The 17,838-nt window shown below is 42.7% G+C and overlaps 1 protein-coding gene across 1 annotated transcript; it reads left to right on the top strand.

Annotated features, from left to right (window-relative positions):
• Window positions 1–14,851: 14,851 nt before the first annotated feature.
• LOC147622537 (uncharacterized) lies at window positions 14,852–17,538 on the top strand. The gene is made up of 4 exons (XM_086822584.1): window positions 14,852–15,301; window positions 16,763–16,915; window positions 17,268–17,328; window positions 17,387–17,538. The coding sequence occupies exons 1-4, from the start codon at window positions 14,852–14,854 to the stop codon at window positions 17,536–17,538; spliced, it is 816 nt and encodes a 271-aa protein (XP_086678710.1).
• The last annotated feature ends 300 nt before the right edge of the window (window positions 17,539–17,838 follow it).

The raw sequence follows: 17,838 nt of genomic DNA, 5'->3' as shown, positions 1-17,838 counted from the left end.
TCTTTGGTAGACTTAATGTCTCTTAATATGAGTAGCGGTGACCACCCACAGACTGATGGTCAAACAGAAAGGGTCAACCAAGTACTCGAAGATATGCTAAGAGCCTATGTATCAGACAGGCAAATAGATTGGGACAAATATTTACCTCTTCTAGAATTTGCTTACAATAATAGACCTCATAAGGTGATTGGTCTTTCACCTTTTGAAATAAATTATGGTAAATCCCTGTTAGCATCTGGTACTATAGGTACTTCACAAAAATGCCCTAGTGCAGCAAAATTTTTAGCCAAGATGCAACAGATGTTGGACATGGCTAGACTCAAACTTCAGCAAGCTGCTCATAGAGCTAAGTTCTATGCGGACAAGAAAAGGTCACTAAGAACTTTTGAGGAAGGTGACAGAGTGTTTCTCTTAGTTCCTTCAAAATCAACCTCTTTATCCACTGGTAAATGCCATAAGCTTTCACCAAGGTATTGCGAACCTTGGAAGATTTTGAAAAAGCTTAGTGAAGTTGCTTATCGATTGGAATTACTTCCACACTGTCGTGTTCATCCAGTGTTCCATGTTAGTAAACTAAAAAGATTTATATCTAAAGATGATAATTTGATAGATGGAATGGTTTCACTACATGAACAAGAAACGATTGACCAAGGTCCAGACAAGATACTAGATAGGAGAGAGAAACGACGTAGAAACTGTATTCTATGAGAATATCTAGTTGCCTGAGGGGTTTACCACTTACGGATGCCACTTAGGAATCCGCAACCTTTGTACGGAAACACTTCCCAGATCTGATCATCGAGGACGATGATCTTTGAAGGGGGAGAGAATGTTAGATGTTTACTGGCCAGCTGCCAAGGAGCCGGATTAGAGGCATGGGACCAAGGTCGATGCCAGGGGTAATGTGCAATTGGAATTAATTGGAAATAGGTATAAAGAACCTTAGCCTAAGGGTGTAGATTTTCAGAAATCTTTAGACTATGGTCCAATTAAGGTTTCTATGGGCCAATAGCATCAATCCATGTGTAGGGAGGAGATAAATCCAAATTGTAAAAAGAAAATACCCAAAAATGAGTAAATGCTCACATGAGGTGAAGAGTTGAAAATGTACAAGGTTTATTAGTAAAAAACTATGAACAATATTAAAAATATGAGATATTTTGGGAATAATGATTTTATTATGACACATATGTAAGGAAGGGGAGTCCCTTAAATGCTCACATAAGATGAAGAGTTGAAAATGTACAAGGTTTATTAGTAAAAAACTATGAGCAATATTAAAATGATTCCATTATGACACATATGTATGGAAGGAGAGTTCTTTAAAGGAGGTGCATATTTCACATAAGATGAAGAGTTGAAAATGTACAAGGGTTATTAATAAAAAACTATGAGCAATATTAAAATGATTCCATTATGACACATATGTAAGGAAGGGGAGTTCTTTAAAGGAGGTGCATATTTCCCTTAAATGATTTTATTATGACACATATGTAAGGAAGGGGAGTCCCTTAAATGCTCACATAAGATGAAGAGTTGAAAATGTACAAGGTTTATTAGTAAAAAACTATGAACAATATTAAAATGATTCCATTATGACACATATGTAAGGAAGGGGAGTTCTTTAAAGGAGGTGCATATTTCACATGCTTGAATGAGTTTTAAACTCATAAAAATTGAGATATTTCCTCTCTCCTCTCTCCTAATCCAAGTCTAGTTCCAAAAAGTTAGCTTAACTGACCTAAAAATGGTCAAAAAGTGACCAAACTGACTTGGAAAATTCTAGAATCGGTTTGTTTGGTTAGGAGCTCAAATTTTCCTATAAATAGAAGCCTTCCCTTGTTGAAAAATAGATAGTGTCTTATGCTTTGTTACTCTACTCCTCCTAAGCCAAAATAGATAGTGTCTTATACTTTGTTACTCTACTCCTCCTAAGCCAAAATAGATAGTGTCTTATGCTTTGTTACTCTACTCCACCTAAGCCAAAATATAGAGTGTCTTATGCTTTATTACTCTACTCCACCTAAGCCAAAATATAGAGTGTCTTAGGCATTGTTACTCTACTCTACCTAAGCCAAGAACTGTGAATTCTTTAATAATTCACTAGTTTTTGATACTTCTCTCTTTCTTCAATCCCCATTGGTGGCTCCATCAACATACTAAACCAATTGATTGGTTGGGGGCCTCTACCGTGAATAAAGAATCAAGCAAATCATAAGGTAAGTATATTGAATTTTGATCTTCTCTATGATTTCTCAATGATTCTCTCTTCTCAACCCCTCTCAAGCTTGAGAAGTTTAATTGGTATGGTTTTTTTAAATGCTATTGAAGTTAATTGGTGAATAGTAGTGAAGAGTTACATAATTTAATAAATGCTATAGAAGTTAATTTCCACTTATATTTAAATTCTAATGGTTTTTATAATTTCTCTCTCTCACTCAAGAAATGGTCATACTCATGACCCATTCTCAATCCAAATGAAGCTTTTCATAAAGCTTTTCCTTAATCCAAGATTAAGCTATGCTTGAGGCCAAATTAATGGCTTTTTGCTATGCTTTTAGTTTATGCACATTGATGATTCAATCCATTATGGATTGATGACCCAATTAGAGACCATTCTAATTGTTTTCTTAATGATCCAATTAGAGACCATTATGGATTGATGATCCAATTAGAGACCATTCTAATTGTTTTCTTAATGATCCAATTAGAGACCATTATGGATTGATGATCCAATTAGAGACCATTCTAATTGTTTTCTTAATGATCCAATTAGAGACCATTATGGATTGATGATCCAATTAGAGACCATTCTAATTAATTCTTTAATAATGAGCTTTATCCCTTAGAAAAAAATTGAGATTTATCAGTCATAGTAGCGGAGCTATGGCAAAATTTTTATAGAAATTACGCATAAAATAAATTCATTCAAAGTACGGTGGATGAGGGGCCAAGGAAGCGGCCTATGCGTGAAGCGCTAGGTTACCTGCGAAGGATCCTAGAGGGTGCTGACCATACGGTGCTCGGGCTCTAGGTTGCCTAGGATACCCACGCGTGCGTCGAGGAAGATATTGGAACAGAGTTGGAGTTGTTTTCTGAAATCGAGCATGGATCTGGTTGATTGACCTTGCTGGTCTTCAATGGATGAGTCCATGGCTCCTTATATGGATCTGTTGGTTGATCTTGCTGATCTTCAACGAGAGTCCATCTTGTTAAGTGATTATATTGCCAAGTATTATGGGCTAGGAACTATCGAAACGGCTCCTGAGCGTTCTAGTTGCCAATGATGCCATAGATACTCTGATGAAGGAATGATGGGAAATTAAGAATCAATTGGATAAATTGGAAGATGGTGATCAATGATACTAGGGTTTTATTAAAGGATTGTTTTAACTGGTTGAATCTGGTTGAAAAAGGCAATTTCATATTGGGTGTGTGAGTGGTGTGACTAGTTTTATTTTGCATGAAACATCCGGCTAGGGGGCCTTGGAACTCTTTTCCTTGGTACCCGGGACAAAACCTAACCAAATTTTTAATAGGATCCCATCACTACAGTGGTTGGGCGGTTGGCTAACCCATGGGACTGGATGGGGTTAGGCTGGACTGATGGATCCGTAAATCGAGACTCAAACTTTTGTTTTTACGATAGAAAAAAAAAAATCCCGGACAGTAACTGTTCTATGGATAGGAATCAACGGCTGTGCCTCTTGAATGGGGAAAAAAAGCGTTGATCCCAATGATCCAAGTGCAAGTTTCTCCCTTGAACTGACTAAGTATCTTATAGATATAATTGGATCATCTCGATCAGAAATGATCTTGACTACGTTAGAGTAAAAAGTTATCCGGTGGAATCGCCCGTGCTTCCGGTTAAGAAAGTTTTTCCGGGTTCGGTTTTGGAACAACCGACGGATTAGTCTCTTATCCGGATATCCGTGGGCGAGGCCCCGAGTGTGGGATCCCTGTCCCGCGCGAGAAGCGCTACTTCCGCTGCCAGTACCCCGAATCCGTTGCTCGGTGGGAACAGGGATCTTACATAGCCATTTGTATAATAAATCCATACTAGCATTTTCCTAAAATAAACCAAGCATTTTCCATAGTTTCTTGAAGAAACCTTGCTGAGTTGCATGAAAAAAACAATATTTAAGAAACACCACAAGCTTCTATTTTTACATTCGACAATATCATCCATAGTTTCTTAAAGAAACCATGCTAAGTTTCATGAAAAGAAATGACAACTTTGATGAGTATTTTTAAAGATATTTTTCACTCCGCTCAGACGCTCGGAACTTTTCGCTCAGAAAATGGCCGTCCCCCTCTTGCATTGCCAGGGCATCTTCTTCTCGGAGCTTCTAATACTTTATTTTAGCTTCAGGCGCCAAAAAGTCCATAAATGTAGCCTTTTGCTGGACTTGCCACTCTGCAATCTTTTTCCAAGTGCTTGGCAGGCCTGCGCTTTCAGGCTCTCTCATTGGGCTGGGGAATCCTCCGTGATCGCAGATGGGAGATGGTGATCTATCTTTGTCAACTCCGGAAGATTCTCCCATCTTTTCCTTGCCCTTACTCTTTGCTTCCTCGCGCGCTTGGCGCTTCTTCTCCTGTTCTTGTTCTCTTTTTCTTTCTTCTGCGGATTTCTCTAATTTCACTCTTTCTTCACGCAGCATCTCCAAACCTTTGTGCAAGGCCAGCACTGCCTCCGGGTCCTGGCTAAATTGCATGAGCACTTGGCGTACTCGGCTCATGTCCTCAGGGGAAAACATGATGCAGAGAGATCTCGGAGCCAGAGAGATATTTAGCCATCACCGTAGACCCCAAAAGAAATTGATAGTCTCGATAATAAGACGAGGTATAATTCGACATATGTTTGAATCACACAATGGTTCATACAATCAGCGAGGGTTCCATCAACTATTTATCTCGAAGGGCGGGGGAGGGCCCTTACAAACTCCCCAACAAAAAGAAAGAGCTGTCCTCAGCTCGACAAACTTGGAAACTAATTGTGTAGTCTGGTCTGAATCGTATTCTAGAGTCAGCTAGTCCTTACCCTTGGTACCGGGACCTCTGAGTAAGATCCTTTACTTAACGTGGGCCCGTTCTCTTTGAACACTTAGATCAAGATGCTGACACTTAATCCTATTGATCCCTGTTAGCTATTTAGTTGTCCACTTAGCCTCAAGGATAAACTTTATCAACTTGGGTTGGGATCAACCCCTTAACTTTTGGGTTCTTTGACTTAAACACTCTTTTTGTGATCAAGTTTCTCACTTCCTGATAGCGTCCCTCTTGCAACATGATCTAATTTAATAGTACTGAAATCCTCTTACGATTGAGTTATGCAACTAGGTAGCTAATCAAAACAAGATTTTTCTTCAACACTCTTATCGCATCTCGTGAATTTGGCTACCTCTCCCTTGAAACTCTCAATTCAATCACAGATACTTCAATTATGAAATTGCAACCGCCTTCTCCATTTTTCCATAAACTTGTCACTGATCAATCTCTTTCTCTATCACTCAGGTTCTCTTACATTGGTAGCAAGCTACTACCAAGCGGAAACCCACCCCACTCTATGATACATCTCCTTCTAGATGACTTAACATCTCATGATATTGGTCTACAACTGGAGGTCACGGTCACTTATGATTCTGCCGGGGAATCCATGCAATTTGACTATTTCTTTGACGAACACCTTTGCTACATCTGAAGCTAAAAAAAGTCTTTTTAACTGGGATTAGATGAGTCACCTTGGTTAACTTGTCTACTACTACAAAAATAGAAGCATATCCCCCTGATACAGTCGGTAACCCAGTTACAAAGTCCATTCTAATGCATTCCCACTTCATAGTCGGAATATCTAAAGGTTGCAACAGCCCTGGCAACTTGACTCTTTCCGCCTTAACTTTTTGACAGGTTAAATATTTCTTGACAAATTCTAGAGCATCCTTCTTCATTTTGGGCCAGTAGAAGCTCTTCTTGAGGCTTTCATACATCTTGTGGTATCCCGGGTGTGAGGCTAAGGGACCTTCATGCGCTTCCTCGAAAATCTTAGCTCGTAAAGCGGCCGGTACACATAACCTTTTGAGATAAAATAACTGTCCCTCTTCAATCGAGTAGCCATCCAATTGCTTCTTGTCCTTTCCTTCTTGCAATTCTTTAAGAAGTGTGCCAAAGAATTCATCTGCTTCTAACTCCTTCAAGATTTCTTGGGTAGAGTAGACTGGAGAATGGAGATAGCCAATGAGACCACTCTTTTGCTGAGTGTATCTGCTGCTGCATTTTCCTTTTCTGGTCTAAACTTGATCTCAAATTCAAATTCTTGCAGCTATTCAACCTACCTTCTTTGTCTCATGTTGAGGTCGGGCTGTGTGAAGATCCACTTGAGACTCTTGTGATCCGTGACCAGTTGAAATAGCCGGCCTAGCAGATAATGCCTCCATCTTTTGAGAGCGTAAACTACTACTAGCAATTCTACATCGTTTGTCGGGTAGTTCTTCTCGTGAATCTTGAGCTGTCGTGATTCGTATGCTACCGGGTGACCTTCTTGCTTTAAAATCCTGCCTATCCCTTGTCCGCACGCATCCACCACAACTTCGAAGGGTTGCGTGAAATTTGGTAACTTAAGAACAGGGAAGGAAGCAAGAATCACCTTGATCTTGTCGAAACTCTGTTGTCTTCGGTCATTCCAGAGGAAAGGTTCATTATTCCTTGTAAGCTCTGTCAAAGGTCCTGCTATCTTGGCGTATTCTTGCACAAAAATCCGACACCACCCGGCTAGACCCATAAAACTGCGAACTTCCGTTACTCTTCTAGGAATGGGCCACTTAACGATGGCTTCTACCTTTTCAGGATACGGAGAAAGCCCTTCTCTTGAGATGACGTAACCCAAATAGGCCACCTTATCTGTAAAGAATGAACACTTGCTCTTCTTGGCATAAAGATTCTCCCTTCTGAGAATGTCGAGGACTCGTCTGAGGTGCTTCTCGTGGTCCTGATCTAACTTAGAATAGATAAGAATGTCATCAAAGAAGACCAGCACATAATCATCTAGTTCTGTCCAAATTAGGTCGGTCATTAACCTGTTAAAAGTTGCTGGGGCATTAGTTAGCCCGAACGGCATCACGATGAATTCAAAGTGACCGAGCCTAGTATTGAAGGCAGTCTTAGGGATATCCTCTTGCCTGATTCTCACTTGGTAGTATCCTGACCTTAAATCTATCTTGGAGAAGTACATGGTCCCATGCAATCGATCCAGCAATTCATCTATCCTCGGAATGGGATTCTTGTTCTTAATCGTGTACTGATTATATCCTCTGAAGTCAATGCATAAATGGAAGGTGCCATCTTTCTTCTTCTGAAACAAAACTGGAGCACCCCAGGAAGAGACACTTGGCCTGATGAACCCCTGATCAATTAATTGCGTCAACTGCTCCTTAAGTTCAACTGCTTCTGGTAAGGACATCTTGTAGGCAGCTCTTGCTACCGGTCTTGAACCTGGTTCTAAATCTCTTTCATGTTCTAGACTTCCTGAAGGTGGGAGATCTGTTAGCTCTTCAGGAAGGCATCTTGGTATTCGCTTAACCATTCTGGTTCTTAACCTTCAGAAGTATTTGCGGGGTCGTTCAACTTGATGACAAAAATGGGTAGACCCTTCCTCAACCCTTTAACTAATTTGGATGCCTTTACTACCCGTAGGGGGGCCTTACCCGTTGTTCCTTGAATTTGAACTGTCTCTCCTTCTTTAGTTTGGAGAGAGATTGTCCCACTTTTGCAATGAATGTCGGCATCGTTCCTCTTCAGTCAATCCAAGCCTAAAATCCCCTGAAATTTTCCCATCTTCATTACCCGAAACTGTTGGGAACTAGAGTGACCTTGAAGACTGAATTTCCAAGTCTATCACTTTCTCTTCGATTACTACTTCTGAACCATTTGCGAGGTAGGCTCTTAATTTCTTACCCGTGGGTATCGCTTTGACTCCTAACTTAGCCACTACACTTGGAGAAATGAAAGAATGAGTGCTACCAGAATCAACAAGGAGCGAAAAAGAGTTACCCTGGCACTCAATCGGGCTTCTGCCAACCTTATCGTACAAGTCCATTCTAGGGAAACACTCCAAAGAAATCTCAGAAAGGAGCTGCGACGTAAACCAACCTTTCGTTGTCATATTTTTATTGGATCGTTACTCAAAATTAATCGGCAATACAACCTCACTTTCGTAAATCCAAGGCTCAACTGCAAGAGTGCCTAGAAAATCCTTGTTAAACAGGTGGTTCCTAAAATTGAATCCGTTCGGCTTTCTTTTTCGTCTGACTAACCCATGAAATTCCCAGGTCTTCTCATTTCCCACAGTCTTCCATATCCGTAAGCAGTTCGCAAACTTGCTCGCACTAGACTTCTTACGACATTCTCCAAAATCGTTACGTCTACCAGGCCTCGCTAAAGAGGGATTAAGCATCCTTGCGTAAATCCGTCCCTAAGCCAAGGACCAGATAGGGGACTTTATCTAAACTTCTTAAAATTCTAGCTCTGGTAACTCTATCGAATCTTCTAGACAAACAATCCTACACTTTTAAGTACGACCCAGACAAAACCGTAACTTCCCTATGCAAAATATACAGTAAAAACTCAACCAAATCGTCCAAGACATACTAAGCAAATCAACCCTTTCCTAGGAATATTCTTAACCTTAGTCAAAAACCCATTCCAAATTCCTTCTTTATTGGAACCACTACCAAAACATACACAAAACTCTCCAGTCTTCCCATCCGTCAGTGAAGAGACAATCATCAAAATTCTCATTTCAACAAGCAACAGTCCCAGAGCCTGTCACATCCAAACACTTGGATCCCAACAACCAAGGTGAAGCCTTCAGCTAGCATCCAACAGCCCAATTCATCCTTCTTCATCTAGGGTGCATGAACAACATGAATTTCCACATTCCAAAAGCCCAATGCCAGATCTCCAACCTCAGTATCTTCTTTTCCTTTATCCTTTCCACAGGAGAGGGAGCATCGATCGCTTTCAAAACCCACAGATTGATCCCAACCAACTAACCCGGTCAAGAGTGACTCTTCCAGGAAACGAGTACTCTTTTCCTTGTTATTGCAGTATACATGCACTTTTTGGCAGTCCATAAATGTAGCCTTTTGCTGGACTTGCCACTCTGCAATCTTTTTCCAAGTGCTTGGCACGCCTGCGCTTTCAGGCTCTCTCACTAGGCTGGGGAATCCTCCGTGATCGCAGATGGGAGATGGTGATCTATCTTTGTCAACTCCGGAAGATTCTCCCATCTTTTCCTTGCCCTTACTCTTTGCTTCCTCGCGCGCTTGGCGCTTCTTCTCCTGTTCTTGTTCTCTTTTTCTTTCTTCTGCGGATTTCTCTAATTTCACTCTTTCTTCACGCAGCATCTCCAAACCTTTGTGCAAGGCCAGCACTGCCTCCGGGTCCTAGCTAAATTGCACGAGCACTTGGCGTACTCGGCTCATGTCCTCAGGGGAAAACATGATGCCTGCATAATAGTAATCTCCCTCAAATCCCTTCATTGGGCGGACGCTCAAATCCAGCAGACTTCGGCATATTGCCTCTCGGATATCTACATCCTCTTGCTGTTCAAGAGTGGACTTCGCCTGCGAGGAGGATTGCCCCCTGCCCATTTTATCCTTCACACTCTTGACGCTGGTATCCCCCTCTGATTTGCTGAGCTTAATCGCAGCTTGAAGCTCGTTGGGGTACACATCTTTAGGCATTTCTTCTTCAATAGGCCTTGATTGTGCCTTGTGCGTGTCAGTTCTTGTCTTTGGTTTGCGGCCTTGAGGCCCAGTAGCGCTTTTGTGGGATTTGGTGCCAGGCACACTTTTGCTTTCCACCCTTTTCTTATCCGGCTTGTGCCACGGAGGAGGTAGCTCATCCTCATCCAGCGCTTTATAAGCAATGCGAGTCAAAAGTAGCACCTCGTCCAAGTATGGCTTGGACACTCGCTTAGCCTTGCTCTTTCCTTGCGCAATTACACTCTTGGTAGCTCTTTTAATCTTTAGCACTATATTTGCTGCATAATCTTTCTTGACACTTGGCATGGTGGTTTCCTTCTTCGTGAACTGTGTAGCTGCCAGTTTCTCAGGCACACTCCATCTATGAGGATAGGGGAAATGAAAGTGCTGCATATATAACTGGAGTGCCAGCCGGATAGCCTGATGCTTCAATTCATCCCATCTTGGCTCTTCCTTGTCTGAGCAATTATCTTGCTCGTCACCTGTGAATGCCTTCTCATTGAAAGCCAATTCATCTTCAAGTAGGTTCAGCGCCTTGCGCACCAGACTCCTATGAAGTAATGCTTTGACTGGCTCTCCCGCAAAATCAGTGACTGTGAAATACCCCTGGACATCTAGGGTAGATAGCACTTCCCATGCTCTCTGAAGTTCGGGACCCCATGGTGGCAGCTGAAAGTATCCCTCTAGGCAGAGGCTTTTCCACAAAAATGGCGCATGCGGGTCAAGAGTGTGCAAATCAAAGAATCTGGTGGTAGGCACATCTACTCTGACATCCAACCTTCTGGCATCGTAGAAGTAACCTCTGGCCATGCTGATACCCCTTTCCAAAAGGATGTGCGCGTCGACATAACAGTCGGCCGTGTACGCATCAAGGCGGAAAGTGTATGCATTGGGGGGGGTGGTGCCCTAGCCTCTGAATGCTCTTCTTCCCTTGCTGGTTCCTCAGTAGGCTGCGGGAGTGGGGTTCGCCGAGCTCTTTTCCGTGGTGGCTCTTTGTCGTTTGCCATAGCTTGTTTTTAGCGCTTTTTGCCAAGTGCTCGAATTTTGAAAAATTTCGGCAGGGCTTCGCCGCTGTGGTGATCGTCGGGAATGTGGGGGATGCCACCCGCCCTCGAGACCCGAAATAGGAGGCTAGGCCTCAGCGAGCGTCGCTCGCGGCAAAAGTGCTATCAAACTCGCGGGGCAACGCCCAGCAACCACCTGTGAAAGCTGTAAATGCGGATAGACTCACCGTATGTGTATGCGAGACATCGATGCGCGTGCGTAGCAAACTTGCCAAACCCTAAATCTCCTTCTCTCACACTCTCACTTTAGCAATAAGCTTTACATTTGGTCAAATTTGCTTATAACTCACTGATATTTTCCCACGTTACCCCATCGACACTGCCCATCGACAGTGCAAAATAGCTCCAGATTGTTATGGCCAGAAGCTCTTCATGCATAGATTATGCCCCTGACATCACAGCAAAAAAATGCCTTTTGTATGCTGAGGAAATTCACCCCATCGACACATTACCTGTCGATGGGGTAACCCGAGAGCTGTGCAAGAGGGTTTTAGCAATTTGGATCATATAGGCATGTTGAATATGTCCTTTGTAGATGATGTGTAGCCTGAGCTTGAAGTGTTGTTTGCTCCAAGGTTTAGCCGAAACTGTGATTTACTTGCTGTGTTTTGCGCTTTTCCTAGCATATTTTGGATTTTTTGATCCGCTTTACTTTGTATTTTGACCTTTGGGTTTCCTATGTCTGCTCTGCAGCTTTGAAACTTGGAATTTGCTTGCCTAATGCCAGGAATTTGGCAAATTAGCTCTTTTTTGCTCTGTTTTCCGCTGCTGCAAGTGTCGATCCGATGCTGGAATGGTGTCTTTTGCTTGCGAGATGCCTTGCAGTCATGCTCCATGTGTACCCTCCCCCCTTCCTGCAGTGAAGCCGCTCCTGAGGCTTCATACATGTAGATGTAGCTCAGTTAAGGTCCGTTTGAGAAGTGTAAAAATTCGTGCTTGGGTCGCTAGTGAACAAGTGCGTAATGCAGGGCTCAAGTGCGAGCGCTATATGCGACACAGTCAATGCATGTTTGAAGTCAAAATGCTGTGCGAGAGGCCTATGGGTACTCAAGCGGCATGGAAACCATACGCAGTTGAGTGGCGTTCGATGGCGAGGTTAGCATCTGGCGCGTTTGTGTTGCTGGTACATGATGACATAGGCGTACATAGGCCTTTAGCACATACGTAGGTGCATAGTATTTAAGTGCATGGTATGTGTGTACGTAGGGGATGGGTCGTAATAAATGAGTACGTATAGCATAGTAAACCTAGTAGCTATGACTCGTACACAGCATATTAGTAGGACTTGAAGCTGGGACTGACACGTCGCTCATTTGCTGGCTCCGTTGCCCGACTCTTGACTCTTATGCCAACCCTATGAGTATTGGCGACTTGACTGTAGTGTGGAGATGAGGGCGTGTAATGGACGATTTGCCGAATAGCTGTGCTTGCAACAAAAGTGCTTTTTCCTTGATGGACAAGCTGTGCGTGTCAAGGCATGTAGAAGTTTTGTACGGCCTTTGCGAGACAGTGCTTGGCTTGTCATAGTCCAGAAGCCGTGTACTGGTTGCTGGAGCAATCCAAATTGGTAGCGTTGTAAGTGCTGGCTCCTGTTCACGTGCGGTTGTGAGGATCCACTTGCCCTTTTTTGCTCTTGTCAGCTTATTGGCTTGAGGTGGTGGAAGAGTTGGTGGTGGCTTCCTGAGTGCTTCAGGCATTGGTAGGTAGGTTGACTGGTGGTCAACTCTTGGTCGAGAAGTTTGGATACTTGGAGGTGAAACGGATTTAGCGCTTTCAGTCTTTTTCGGAAGCCAAATGGTGGTGGTTCCGTGGTAGTAGCCTTGGGCTTGCAAAATCTTTTTGGGAATCCAGCGCTTGGCTACAGCTGCCTTAAGTGGGCTTGATTGTCGAGATTGTTTTGCTTGGGGAGGCTGTTGCAGCTTGGATGGTGGGAATGCCTTGCAAGGTGCTTTGGGTAACCAAAGTGTATAGTTGGCTGACTCCCCCCTTCCGTAGCTTTGGTAGTAGCCTTGGGCTTGCAGAAGTTTTTTCGACATCCAGCGTTGGGTTGCACTCTTCTTCCTTGGTGCTTTTTTCTGGCGGTTTGTTCTCGGCCGGAAAGGAAGCGGTTGCTTGTAGGCTTGGGGCAAGACCTTGCGGGATGCCTTGGGTAGCCATAGTGCTGTGGTTGCAGGCTCCCCCCTTCCGTAGCTTTGGTTGTAGATAAGGCTAGTTGGTACGTGCCAGCCAAAATCTGAGGATGCATTGTCGGCAATCCATGTCATCTCTTTTTCTGGGGTTGGTTGCAGTTGCTGAGGGTTTTTGTCCATCTTTTGAAAAGATGGGAGTGCTTGCGCACTTGTGCCTGTAAGGTTTGTAGAATTTACCTGCGCGGTGTAGCTCATGGTTGACCAATTCAGCGCGCAGTTGGCCACACCAGGTAGCACACACCCACAAACACACACATACATAGGCAGGCGCGCACACACACACAGGTAGGCATACACACACACATACAAGAAGACACATACACATGTACGCATGCACACACCCACAAACCCCACACAAACGTGTGCATGTACACAAGATCTGCTCCCCTCTTCACAGTGCGATCTGCAAAAGTTGAAGCACACGCCAGGCCATACAGGCTCGGCTGCACGCAACAAGCACTCTTCTGCCACACGTTCTAATTTTTAGAACGCGTGGCGGAAGAGCGCCACGCGTTCCCTCAATAGTAGTTCAATAGTAGAAGTCAGGAGGTAGAGTGAAATTGAGAGAAGTCTAGAGTTTGTTAGAGTCTAGACTTGCACTTTCTTTATTTGAGTGCTCTCTCTTCAAGTGAGGTTGGAGTAGAGTCATTTCACTAGTAGGTTCCCAAGATTATTGTAGCGCATAAACTTGTAATCTTTACCAAGACTCCTAAACGCTAAATCAATTGTTGGACATTGGTGGTATAAAGGAAAGTAATAAACCCAAACCTTCTAGAATTAAAAAAAAAAGGGGGCACAATGGCACATGGGCACATGAGCACGTGGTGAAAGTATATGTAAGTTAGGGGTAGAAGATATTCCTTGAACACTTATTGTATAATTGTAAATAGTGGGGTATATTGATGCTATAGGGATCGTAGGCAAGGGTTTTTTTCAATGTTGTTGCACGTTGGTGACATCTCTCTTGAGATGTCAAGCTCAACATGAGCTGACACTCGTGACATGGTCTCCTCAATTGTTACAGCATTCACTCACATTGACACGTTTAGTGATCGACACGATGGATCTTCGCTCGTGATTCTCTATAGTTGGACTACACCCATCGAGCTATGCCATACTTATCATGCTAGTTCACTTTCTAGCGTGTTCACATTATGGACTCCATGTACATAGTATTGCACTACTTATGTTGTAGTTCTCTTATCTTTTAGTAGACCACTTTGATGATGAAGAAGAAGAAGATATAGAGCCTTCCATCTCTGTATGTCTCCTCCATTGTTGTGTGTGTATGCTTGCAAAAGTTCTAGCTCTCTTCTCCCCTTGCTCTTTTCATGGTATCAGAGCATGGTGTAGGCTAAGAGGCTAGATGGCAAGCTACAAAGCCATTGGAAGCGATACTAGGGCAAGAGCATCACCACCTCTTCCCCCTTGGCTGATTACTACATCTTTGTTGGGAGCTCTTAGAGAGGCATCGACAACAAGCTTGGATTGAGGAGCTTCTTTCACGAGCGTGTGTAGCTCATGATAGTGCAAAGTACTTTGTACTACCTATGTGCAATCGAAACTACGTCTCGGGGTCATTTGGGCCTCTGTTTTTGAGTTAGTGAGCGTTCACATGCTATTCGGATAAGTTTTTTTTTTTTCAAATCTACATTTTTGGGATTGCAAACATTGTATTTTGTTGGGTAGACCTTGTGTGTGCTGCACAGAAGTGTTACATGCATTATTGGGTGTATGTATGCATATTGTGGTTGCAAGCTGATACAACTTGGTTGAGCAGAGGTATCGCTGAGGTGATATTAGAAATTGTGTCTATGTCTGTGTCACATTTGACACGATGTTTGGTGATGAAATTAGCCAGATTGTTAGTGAGAATCTTGACAAGCATAACTACCATGCTTGGAGCTTTCGATTGACAAACTTTCTTATGGGAAAAGGATATTGGAAAGGAGGACACAAAAAGTCTCCGTCTACAATAAGCTCGATTGTAGATGAGCAAAAGGCATTCAAAGATTGGAACCAGGGAGCAAGGAATGTCCTATATTGGTATTTGGTTAGCATAAAGGATACCGTGATAGGTCACATTCATGATGCGAAGACACCCAAGGAAGCGTGGGATACCTTGAAGAGTTTGTATGAAACAAACACGAAGGCTAGGAAGCTGCAGCTAAAGCACGAGGTGCATACAATTGAAAAGAACCTATCAGTCAATGATTATTCTTTAACGATCAAGGGAATTGTGGAGTCCCTTGTGTTTATTGGTGTTCTTGTGGATGATGATGACAAGGTTAGAGTCTGCTCTTACGTGATTTGGGACCACAATACAAGCACTTTAGAACTGCCATTCAAACTCGAGAGAACATTCCTAGTTTTGCAGAATTGATTTTGATGTATATTATTGAGGAGAAGTCCCTGGTTGAAGATCCTTCGACACAAAGTACGAAAAGTTTAGAATAGGCTCTATACTCTAGTTCTGGTAGAGGTAGAGGTTGTGGCAAGGGCCAAAGTAGTGGCCGGTTTGGACAAAATCAAGCACAACAACAGTCTTATGATTCATAACAGCAAAAGTCATATTCAAGTGGAAGAGGCTAGTCTCGAGGCAAGGGGAGCCATAGACGCCGAGATGGAGGATCTAGGTAGGATTTTGGAGATATCAAAGAATGCTATGGTTCTGGTGAAAAGGGGCATATATCTAGAAATTGCCCAAAGAAAAGATTTGATAATATAAATGGCAAAAAGCAGCAAAACAATTATACATCTTCAAGCAGGCAAAATGAAGACGGATGTGAGCATTTATTTGTGATGCAACACGGTGGCTGCAGATGTATCCACACGTGAGGATGTATGGTAGTGCGCGTTAAACCACATGACATCTCGTGGAGAGTGGTTCAGAGATACGAAGGATCTAGATACGCTTGGCTATGTGGAAACAGGTGATGACACGGCTCATTTCATTGCGCACGTTGGTAACGTGCCATTATGTATACAGGATGGAAAAATGAAGTACTTGGCTGATGTGCTCCATGTGCCAAATATTACAAAGAATTTGGTTTTTATCGGCTAGATGATTGAGCAGGGTTTGTAGGTTCAGTTTAACCCTAATGGATGCTATGTGGAGGATTATAACCCTGATGGATTATAAAAAGTAATGTAAGCTGGTAGCAAAGGGCAAACGTGTGGGTAGAATGTTTACGCTAGATGTAAATTTGCCTAAGGTGGAAGCTGCCATGTTTGCACAAGGTGTAGGAGTTGTGGTCGATGTAGACATTTGGAATAAATGCATTGGTCATGTGAATGAGCAGCGATTGAGAAATATGCAATCAAAAGAGATTGTTGCAGGTTTGCCCAAGTTTAAGGTGGATGGTATGCATAAAGTATGTGCAACATGTCAATTCAAAAAATAGACAAAGAACATATTTCCTCATGAAAGGAATGTATGTAAGAAGCCACTTGAAGTGGTTTATTCGGATGTGTGGGGTCCTATAAACATTGCGTCTATGCGTGGATGCAGGTATTATGTTTCTTTCATTGATGATCACGCAAGGAAAGTGTGGGTCTATTTTAAGAAAGAGAAAAGTGAGGTGTTTATTCACTTAAGGCTTTCAAAAATATGGTTGAGAAAGAAACAGGTCTGCAAGTAAAATTCTTAAGGCCAGATGGAGGGGGAGAGTATTTCTTCAGTGATTTTTTTGACTATTTGCTAAAAAAAGGCATTCAAAGGCAATTTACATGTAGATATACTCTGCAGCAAAATGGTGTTGCTGAGCAAAAGAATAGACACATTGCAGAAGTTGCTCTTGCGCTAATGACTGAGAAGAACTTACCTCATTGTTATTGTGCTGAAGCAGTTTTCACTATTGTGTATATTATGAACATGACTCCCACTGCTGTTGTACATGATGTAACTCCATTTATAGGTAGAAAACCATATCTAGCACACTTGAAAGTGTTTGAATGTATTGCTTATGTACACATTCCGGATGAGTTGTGCAATAAATTGGATCTGAAGGCTAAGATATGTGTTTTTGTGGGCTATTCCCTTGAGTAAAAGGGATACATGTCTTATAACCTTGTCACACGTGAGCTGAGAGTGAGCATGGGATGTTGTGTTTGATGAGATTAAGAGCTGATATAAAGATGTAAATGAGTCGATTGGAGCTGATGTAAAAGAGAATGTGATTGCACAAAATGCAAGTCAGCAATGGACAATAAGATTTCTTTGGAACTAAATCTGATAGATCATGGAGTGGCAGGTTGCGTGCACAAGTCACTCCGTCGAGTACATCACATGTATCACGGAAAGGCAAGGAGAAGGTTGGTGAGTCTCCACATATTGATGATTTGTCATCTTGATATTTTTATGTGGATGTAGACTCAGATGGTTTTGAGCAAAGTCTTGATGAGAAATTTGGGCTTCCAACTGTGCGGACACTCGGTGTGAAGAAAGTGATGGAGGCTACAAAAACGCCTCGCAGTGACCTGGACGGGAAGAGTGAGAAATCCTATGCAGAGATTGACACATGATGACTATGTAGCTCACCATAAGGCGTACATGACTAAGGTTGTGCAAAATGTAGAGCCCACTTGTTATGAAGATGTTGTTGGCAATGTGAATTGGGAGAAAGCAATGGATGAGGAGATGGCTGCGCTTAATGTCAATGAGACTTAGAATTTGGTGCCTTGCCTGAAGGCCAGAAGACCATTGGATGTAAATGGGTCTACAAATTAAAGCATAAGGCTGATGGGAGCATTGAAAGATATAATGCAAGGCTGGTTGCCAAAGGATATGCTTAAACGTATGGTATAGACTATGAGGAGACATTT

This window comes from Cibotium barometz, chromosome 28 (genome assembly GCF_041138505.1).
Source record: "Cibotium barometz isolate CiBa-2024 chromosome 28, ASM4113850v1, whole genome shotgun sequence".
NCBI lineage: Eukaryota > Viridiplantae > Streptophyta > Polypodiopsida > Cyatheales > Cibotiaceae > Cibotium > Cibotium barometz.
Note: the sequence above shows the minus strand (reverse complement) of the source record. Positions and strands in the feature narration are given on the sequence as shown.